Below are 9,757 nucleotides of genomic sequence, written 5' to 3' on the forward strand. Positions count from 1 at the left end.
CTCTCCGTCGTTCCAGCTGTTCGTCTTGTACTTTGTCCCACACCGTCTATCCGCCTTGCATTCATCTCTCTTCCTCACCATCCAGTTACAACCTGCTTCTCTCGCGAGAAGCCGCGATTCTCCCGCGACCGAAGAGACGACACACGTATGCACGCTCCCTCTCTCCTGCTCCCATACAACAGCCCTCCTTCTCATCCAGCGGTATTTTATGCAGATCCACGGCACGGAATTTCATTCCGTTCTACAATGCCGCGATTCTCTCGAAAAATCACGAGATCATCCACGGGTTGGAATTTGCATTCGCGGAAAACATCGGTTTCTTTTCCTCGTCTATTATCGCGAACGAGAAAAAAAGGAGTATTCCTTAAATGATGATAAATAGAAAATTAGAATACCTCCCTATTACGTTACGTCGCTCTGATAGCATGATCTCAAAATAGTCGAATAATTGATACCAGTCATCGAAAAAAAATCATCAAGTATTTGTGGTATTATATTTACATCTTAATATTGTAATATTACCAAATTGATATATTCTCCGAGGAGAGTGTACTTTGTGAGTTGGAAGGCAATTTTCAATAATAATTTTAGATATTTGCTAAAATTCTATTAATCTCTTATAATAGTCGTGATATAATAAGTAGATATATGAGAAAAAGATTATAATGATTCACGGTGCATATAACCTTTCAAACATATAATACATATAATATATATAATCTTTCTCCGAAATAATAGTAATAAATTTTTAAACAACAAGTAAAGTTTTGCTTTAATACAAAGAGGCTTCCAAAATAACGTTAAAAAAATGTAATTAAATTTTTATTTCGGCACATACTCACCTATATTCTTTGTTCAATAGTCTGAAATTTTCTTAAATTGAATCACAATGATTCTAAAATTATACTTATGATACAAAATTAACTTTACTGGATCAAATTTATTTCATCTTTTTTTAATATTCGAAAAATTTCATCAATGATCTTAATCTTGTCATTGATTGAAACAATTAAGAATATTATAAAGAATATTACTTGAGAAAATTTTTTTTATATTTTATATATTGTCAATAAAATAATCGAACAAGATGTAATCTTTCGGGAATCAAGTCACCGATGAATTAGATTCAAGTAAGGGCAGTAAAACGCGTCAATGCAATTTCCATATATGGCACGATGCAATGTTTAATAGTGATTTGTATAACTATAGCAGTCAGTTATCTCGTAAACGTAATCGAGAATAGCACTACCACATCGTAGTATCGAAGTGCTTTATTGTCTACGTGTTTTTTTTTCGCGCTACACAAACTGGCTGTAATTCAGGTATGATTCTCGATGAACATCAAATCACGATCTCACAATACAGTACAACTTGAATCTGTAAATGTTCGCGCTATATGATCAAGAATTACGAGACTTATTATTCTAGTAAGTTCAATATTCTATTAATTCTATTTTGAAAATTAAACAAATGAAGCTTCTTGAAAATATGTAATTACCTATTGTAGTTCGAAGCAATGCCAAATCTGTTACGAACACTGTTCAATCTGTAGTATCAAATTTATATCTATTGTTTTAATATAAAATAATGATATATATAGTAGAGGAGGAGCAGTGGCGACTCAAATTAGATTAAATTTGACACTATAGATTTAACAGTGAATAATTATATATGATTTTTTTTCCGATACAAACGGTAGATTTTGTGATGCATTAAATTACTTTGTTGATAAAATTATTGCATGAAATAATAAAGTATTTAATCTTCATATTAATTAATATAATTATTTATTAATTGTACCTGAATATTGGAAGGAAATGAGTATTTGATAATAAATTCGCATTATTTTAAAAATGTAAAATCATAACGTAAATATTTGGACCGATAAAATGTTCATTAGGTATTCCGCTAAAAATATATTGTATATAACATTTAATTAGAATTTTGTACATATCACATATTTATATTTATATTATTATATTATTATTAAAGAATTCAAAATCTGGATTCACTTACGAGTTGAAATAAGAATGAGTGCAAGATACGCTTTTCCTCCGGTGATTTTAATGCCTGATTGTGTCAGTGATTTCAATATGCACATATAAGGCGAATCACTCACTTACGGAAACATCTTTTGTTATTCTAGGAATAGACATGGTTTTTTTCAAATCATAGAAATTGGACTGGCGCATTTATATCCAATAAATATTAAATATATTTTTTGCTATTTTTCTGACTGGTCAATTCTCCAAATATTTGATTAAATAATCGGAAGGGTATTGATTTTAATAATAATTACTATTTGAAAAAACTATTATAACTTTTCATAATAGTAGCTTGTTATTCATTTTTGGTTTGTTTTATAATTGAAGTTTTGCCTCACTATTCTGTTATATTCAAAGTATATTCGATTTCGTATCGATCGTGAAATTCGTATATAATGATCGCCTAAATCGATATGACTCATCGATCTGCGAAAGAAGCCAACAGAAAAGTTATTCGCGAGATACGCAAACATCCGTTCCATTGTCGTGTCAGCCGCATCGCAATTCCCGATCTTCGCGACGCAATCGATTTCCTTGTTCATCCCGCCTTAAGACGAAACAAATCACACACCGTTTTCTATCGCCGTCGTCGCACGGAATAATGCCGGAGAGGATTCCGTTGCGGAGTAGGAGGTACCCGATCAGCGACCAATAGTAAGAGCCGCCACCCACGAAGTAATAAAAATTAATTTATCACACGGATCGCCGCCTACGCCATTGCTCCGTTCACGTATACGAGACTCCGCAGCATCCCGCAGATAGCGCCACTTGTCGGGTTACCCTTTCATTCACTCTGCATCCTCTTCTCACAGATTTTAAGTTAAACACTTGACATTATTGCACACAAATTTGCATTAGAAAGGTGTTTGATCCTGAAAAAATTAATTTAATTTATTATATAAAAATATTATTTATAATATTTAATAATAATAATTGTTAATAATATTTTTAAACGTTATACTTCTAATTACTAATTTTAATTAAAAAATTAAAGAATACATATTTACGTACTTTATAATATTGTATATTACTTCAAAAATTTAAGATTAAGAATTAAATAAAATTTAAAAATGTATAGTCACACACACATTATTATAACCTTTTGCAATTTTATATCAAGTTGAAATGCAGTAGTTTTGTGTATAGCTGTTTAAACATTCGAATTAGTGTATGATAATAATTAGCAAGGTATATTTTTAGAATTTTCATAAATCGGTTCTAAATAGTAATGAAAAATTCTTTATTTTATATATTAAATCTATCGATTATATTATTATAAATAGAAAACAAAAAAATGTTTCATGTTCGCTTGATTTTTAAAAGCAATTTGGCTCGCATAGAATTAATTAAAGCAGAGTGAAAATTACAGTCCTAGATGGCAGCAGGTTCCAGTAAAGACTTTGAATGCATAACGTTTATTAATTTCTTGTTGAGATTGCTTTCGTGCCTTAATCAATATTTTAAGACTCTCACTTATTACACAATATATAAATATTACGAAATATAAACAAACACATTTGTTAAATATTTTTAAATTGTACATACATATAGGGTGTTATGTAAGTTTTTCCAAGCATTTTTGTATAGATAGAGCGTACTAAAACTTGAGTCAAAAAGTCCTTTACCATTTTGCAATTTTTGCAATAGTTAACAAGATATTAATTACTAAAGAGAAAAGATGTAAACTTTTCGAATATTTCTGAGTATTTCTGAAAAATGTTCCAATTCCATGTATAAAAATTATGAGAAAAATTTTCATGGAGCGCGGTACGCGATATAATAACTAATAGTAACTAACTAGGCAATAAAGAAATCCCGTATCACGTACCTATTTCTTTCGCTGATATGCTGAGTTCAGATTCCCATTCAAATGTTAGCCAGATATCGCTCTATCTTTGTTGTTTATCGATTGCTAGACAAGGATGACATGCCACCTGGGGAGCACTTAAATGAGAATCTGAACGCACCTCCTCATGCGCGACACGGGCTAGTAACAAACTCATATTACTGTACACTGTTATGCACTTTTTGATGGAATTAATTGATTTAAACGCAATTATTAAATAAATCTGTTTAAAAAAATAAGAGTATCGATAACGTGTGCATAAAAATAAGTTAATATATTTAAAAAAATTCATACTAATGTGAGTTATGTAACGTGTACTGTGCTCCATGTAATCGCACTTTTAGTAATATTAGTACATTTCAAATACACGCAATCGCAAATTCTCTCGTGTGTACGTCTGTATGAACATATTTCAACCTTGGTAAACCTGGATAAGCCTATCAGGACCGATCAACCTCCTCACGATGCTACATCGTCAAGTAGACTGGCGGATTGTTTTTACGCGACGGCGGTCGTGAAATTTGGGCGTGAGGTATGTTGCATTTGTGACGATCGACGATAACGTGGTAGACAGAGAGGACCCCGCCTTCAGGATGTGCGATAACTTCTGGGAGCCACTAGCCGAGATCTACATCGCGGATCGCGAGGCCTCCGATTCTGATGATTATATTTACTGTCTTTGTAGCAGAGTATTTATCCGGTAAGCCTACTCGGTTGATTGCACCGTTGCGTCTCTCCTTCATTCAAGACATCTCGGGAATGAAATGTCTCATGCCGCATTTGTTAGGCATGCGAAACGTTATAAAGAATTTAATGTGTTTATTGATCAGTGTTGATGTGAAACATGATTTAACCTTGACACCTACTATTGCAAGTGGCACGCAATGAATTTCGCGGTTAATTTTTCAATTTATCGTGTGCCACTTGAAAAACAATTAAAATTCCCAAAATTAATGACAAAATAGTTTCTTAATTAAAAAAATGATAGCGTCAATATTTTTAATGGAGAGAAAAAGATAGGAGTTTAAGGCCAGGAGTTGCATCAACGTTACTTCCACTTTAGCGTAGCTTGAAACTCTCTCCCTCTTTCTCGGCTTTAAGGCTTGGTTGCACCAATGTTATTTTGACTTTAAGGCTTGAAACTTTCTCCGTTTCTGTCTCTCTTTCATTTTAAAACGAGACAGAGAGAGTTTTAAGCCTCGTTTAAAGTCAACCTAACGTTGATGCAATTGAGCTGAAAGAAATAGTTTAAGAACGGATACTCTTGCTAATTTATCATTTGTATCAATTTGTAATTTTTGTGAATAAAAAGATGATGTAACATGCTATTTTTGACAATGAAGAAATTCATTGATATAGAATCACATATAAAAAAGAAAGAGAAAGCTAATAAAAACTTAAGTTTAAAGTAAAATAAAGAAAAAAATTTAGAGCTATCATGAATTTTATATTCCTATGTGTTATTATTCTTTGTAGGAATCCTGAAGTTTATACTGTCTTAGCTTCAGAAGATGCTAGCGAAGGAGAAGATGCAGATGGAGATTATGTGGGAGAGATGCTAGATCTTTGTAAAGGATCTGGAGTAGAAACACAATCTCTTGAAAAGCATGATGTATGACATGTTCATTTATTTGTGATGATTTGTCATATGAAGTATACAGCTAGTTGACAGTTAGTTTTTACTATTTGTTCTTTTTAATATAGGAAGAGCCAGTAAGCTGTTATTGCAGTGCTTCTCATACAGATAACAATTATTCTACGGACGAACATGACTCTGTACGCGATTCGGCTCATTGGCCCACTGCACATTCCTTAACCCAGAAATTAGGTCTGCACCAATCTGATTCTGGTGCAGACTTATCTGAATATCATGATCAGCATGAGGCAAAAAGTATACAAAATCTTGTAGCATCTTATGGAAAAACTTTCCAAACTATAGAAACTGAAGTTGAAAATAATGATGAAAATGTGGATATGTTGACTGAGTATGAACATGTATCAGGTAATTGCGTTGTTAAAAATCTTAGATATCGTTTATAATTATAATTCATTTAGAATCAAAATAAATGTGTAATATTGATACTGTTGATTTTATTGATAATGTTGACTTAACATTTTCATGTGTCAGGTGATAAGGAATCAATGGTACAAAATTTATCAGATAGTACCACTGTATTAAATACAAAAGGACACAACAAAGATCTCATTACACAATATGATTGTAACTCTTACGCTTATCTGTATTCTGCAGATTATGGCAGTAATAAGAATGCAATGGATGTAGCATGGGACAAGTTTTGGGGTAAACACGGAGAGCAATTAATTTGGGCATCCTGGATCGGAAAATATGCTGATTATATCAATCCTGAGTATTTTCAAAATAATGCATGCACAACAGAAGACGAAAAATCGCAGGATGCAGAGATTAATGAAGTAGCCATAGAAAGATATTATGAGCAAAATACATGTTTCCCATCACAAGCGCATAAGAATTGCGAACTTGTACGTTCTAACTTTGCAGGACTTTTCAATAAGAGTTATTCGAGCGACAGCGAATTAAAACCAACAGCCATATCTTCTTCGAATACTAGCTTTTCATTTGAACAAGTAAGCAGGCAAGAAGTTCATGACAAAGATGCAGATGAAAATAGGAAAAAAATCCTCAATTTCGAGATATCACCGGAAGATGGTGATGGTTGGAATCCGTTAAGCCCACTTAGTATAGAAGAAAATTATAACCATCATTCTAATGCAGAAGATGAAAGGTTACTAATGAGATGTGACTCCGTTAATGGTTCAATAACGAAAACGAACGCAACTTCCGATTCCATGACTAACGTTACCAAAATGACGTTAACTAGTTCCAGTTGTGATTCCAATTCCGTTCATTCATCTAGTCTCGTCACTTCCGTCACAAGTTCCATAGAAAGCAGCATGACTAGTAGTTCCGATCAAGAAAACGAATTTTCAGTGGAAGACAACGACAAATATTGGCAGCATTTATGGAAGGAGAATTTTGAGACGCAATATCAAAAACAGTACGAATTGTTCATAACTAATTATAAAAAAGAGCACAATATAGACTATAATCAATTAGATTTTAACACATTGAATGAGTCATGTAATAATTCATTGAATGAACAATGCGATAATTCGATTTTTGAGCGACAAGACGTGGTGGCGCTGCAATGTCAGGACAGACATAGTGGGGAGATTCACACCCACGTGAGCGAAAAAAACGAAAATGTGGATAGTGTACAAAATTACTTACTTACATCAAATAAAGTATCGGAAAATATCGGAAATAAAAACTCGCGAAAGGGCAGCGTATCAGTGAATTCAAAATCCAAGAGCACAGAGAAACATAGAAAACAAAGACTGATTATGGATTCAGTGGGCGTGCTTATGAAGAATTTAACAATAAGGGTAGAAGAGAATAAGTCGACTGATGTTGTTGAAGAAGAAGAAATGCATGGAAAATCACAACAGATTCATACTCAAGATTCGATAATTACTGAAAGCAAAATGGAAATAATTGATTCCAATAGCGATTTTAACAATAGTCATCAACAAAAGTCTTCTGATGGAGGAGATGAAGAGGTTCAAGAAATTTTTAGACAAAGGTAAACAGTGTAATAGTAATAATGATATAATAATACAATAACATATGTATAGTATAAAACGATACATCATTACTTGCTTGTGTGGTGTCACAGACACCATTAGATGTGACTCTAGTTATTTTTTGTTATATAGCAATCAAAATTAAATAAGTATAAGTATAGTAGAATATATAAAATTTATCTTTCTTTTTTATTTAGTCACAAGGCTGATGGTAATGATAATGAAGATGGTTTAGAAACTGTGAAAAAAGCCTTTTCATTAATGGGTTATGCCAATTTAATGGAGAATGAAAGCCAAAGAAAATTGCAAGGCGAAGTTGTTTATCGGAAACGTAATATTAGACGGCAAAGTTTCCAAGTAATGGAATTAAAACGGTTAAAAACTAAACATAAATCCGCTCTTGATGATGAAAAAAAAACACTCACAGTCAGACAGTACACAAATAAGGTAAAATTTTTTCCTTAATATACTTGGTAGATTTATATACTTTACATATTATTATGTAAAGTAAGTTTTAGCTTTTTGTTGTATATTTTTCAATACTATTTAAATTTCTAATTACAGTACTGCATGTATATTGAAACAGAAAGAGAGATGACATGCCCTACAGTATTATAAATATTCAGTTTGATTTTATATTCAAATATCTATATTCTACACGATTAGATGTTACTGAAAGAAAGAGGAAAGAGAGAAAATATATATAGAATAATTAAAAAACAAAACATATATTGCTAACTAAAAAAGTTTCTAAGAAATTTTCTTTCTTATTGGATACTATAAAGAATTCTAAATAGAAATTCTAAAAAGGATGGGAAAAGTATTAATGTATTCTTTGTAGCTGCACTGTTTTCTGTATTTAAAATAAAACGTATATAATATTAATCATTGGAAAAAGAAGTAAAATTAATAATAAAAAGTATATTTGCATATAAAAGTATGAAGATAGATGTACTAAAAAATCATAGTTTATGAAATATTTAATATTTCATGTCAATATGTGTCAGGATAAAGTATAAAATATCTCGTAAACTATTGATTTTTTTTATATATCTATTTTAATAATACTTTTATATGTAAAATAATTAGAACAATCATATTATATATTTCATTAAAAAAATAAATAAATAAAGGTCACGTTGAAATCTTGAAATACATCCATCAAGAGAGAATCTGTGACCAAAGATGTCTCCCTCAAAACAAAATGAGTCCCACTTGAAACATTTTTTGGAATAATGAAGAGATAATTGTCCGAAGTTCCAATCAGGACACCCTATATAGTACATGTAATGTCTATTATATTACAAAACCTTTCATATTTTTCAAATTTACTTTTTTTCTCTTCAAAGCCTATTTCATTTTCTTTGGATATCATAAAGCATATAATTGTTCTGCAGATTCAATAATTAAATGAACACTCGCTGCTATGGATGTATTCTCCAGATCTACAATGCTAATTGGATGATCTAAAAGAATACAATAACAACGAGTGCTCACTCAACTATTAAGTCCCCTGAACGCAGCCTGTATCCCTTATCCTTATTTAACATTCGATGAACAAGAATAGTGATATGTCACACGTTTTATACGGAACATAACCTTTAAGTACAGAAAATGCAACATAGTGCAGCTATAACAAGAAATAGAGGTCTATGTTTAGTTGAACTGTTTGAACTTTATGCGCTGTTTGGCGAGAGAGCGAGATGAAATAGTTTAGTGCAATTGAGTACAACAATAAACACTACATTTATCATAAATTGTTGTGTTTCAAGTTTCAACATGAAACGTGTACATGTGTTGACGACGTGTGAATGTGAACCAGTAAAGAAACGAAAAAAGAAAAGAGAAAAAAACGTAGGCCATGACATCACTCTCGTTTTATGATATCTTTCGATCGTCAAATTGTTTATACCGTTTTTTTTTTAATTATAGACAAACAAGTATTTGTCTTGTGATCCAGCGTCAATACCAGCTGAAACCGAATCTAATGTGCAATCTAATGATAAAGGTTCCTACACAAAGGTACAATCTGCTCTTACGTCGAGTTCGGATGATGAAGATAGCATAAAGATGATGCAAAGGAAAAAAAGAAGGAAGCAGTTCAAAAGGTTAAATAAAATCATTCCGAGAGAGATAGCCAATGATCATAGATTAAAGAAATATTACTTTAAACGATTTGGTCTCTTCAGCAGATATGAAGATGGAATTAAGTTAGATCGAGGTATGTATATGTATCTCTCTC

The 9,757-nt window shown here is 31.8% G+C and overlaps 1 protein-coding gene across 3 annotated transcripts in view; it reads left to right on the forward strand.

Moving 5' to 3' along the window:
* Positions 1 to 4,267: 4,267 nt before the first annotated feature.
* LOC108755478 (trimethylguanosine synthase) overlaps positions 4,268 to 9,757 on the forward strand; it is a 6,421-nt gene continuing 931 nt past the window's right edge. The window contains exons 1-7 of one of the 3 annotated variants that reach the window (XM_018498506.1): positions 4,268 to 4,591; positions 5,368 to 5,503; positions 5,596 to 5,893; positions 6,020 to 7,514; positions 7,713 to 7,962; positions 9,448 to 9,623; positions 9,708 to 9,736. In XM_018498506.1, coding sequence (XP_018354008.1) covers positions 4,485 to 4,591; positions 5,368 to 5,503; positions 5,596 to 5,893; positions 6,020 to 7,514; positions 7,713 to 7,962; positions 9,448 to 9,623; positions 9,708 to 9,736 — 2,491 coding nt within the window. In that variant the 5' untranslated portion in view covers positions 4,268 to 4,484. Of the gene's footprint in view, positions 4,592 to 5,367; positions 5,504 to 5,595; positions 5,894 to 6,019; positions 7,515 to 7,712; positions 7,963 to 9,447; positions 9,737 to 9,757 lie in introns of all 3 variants that reach the window. The other 2 variants (XM_018498505.1, XM_018498507.1) reach the window with 2 other exon arrangements.

Source organism: Trachymyrmex septentrionalis, unplaced genomic scaffold, assembly GCF_001594115.1.
Source record: "Trachymyrmex septentrionalis isolate Tsep2-gDNA-1 unplaced genomic scaffold, Tsep1.0 scaffold87, whole genome shotgun sequence".
Classification (NCBI taxonomy): Eukaryota; Metazoa; Arthropoda; class Insecta; order Hymenoptera; family Formicidae; genus Trachymyrmex; species Trachymyrmex septentrionalis.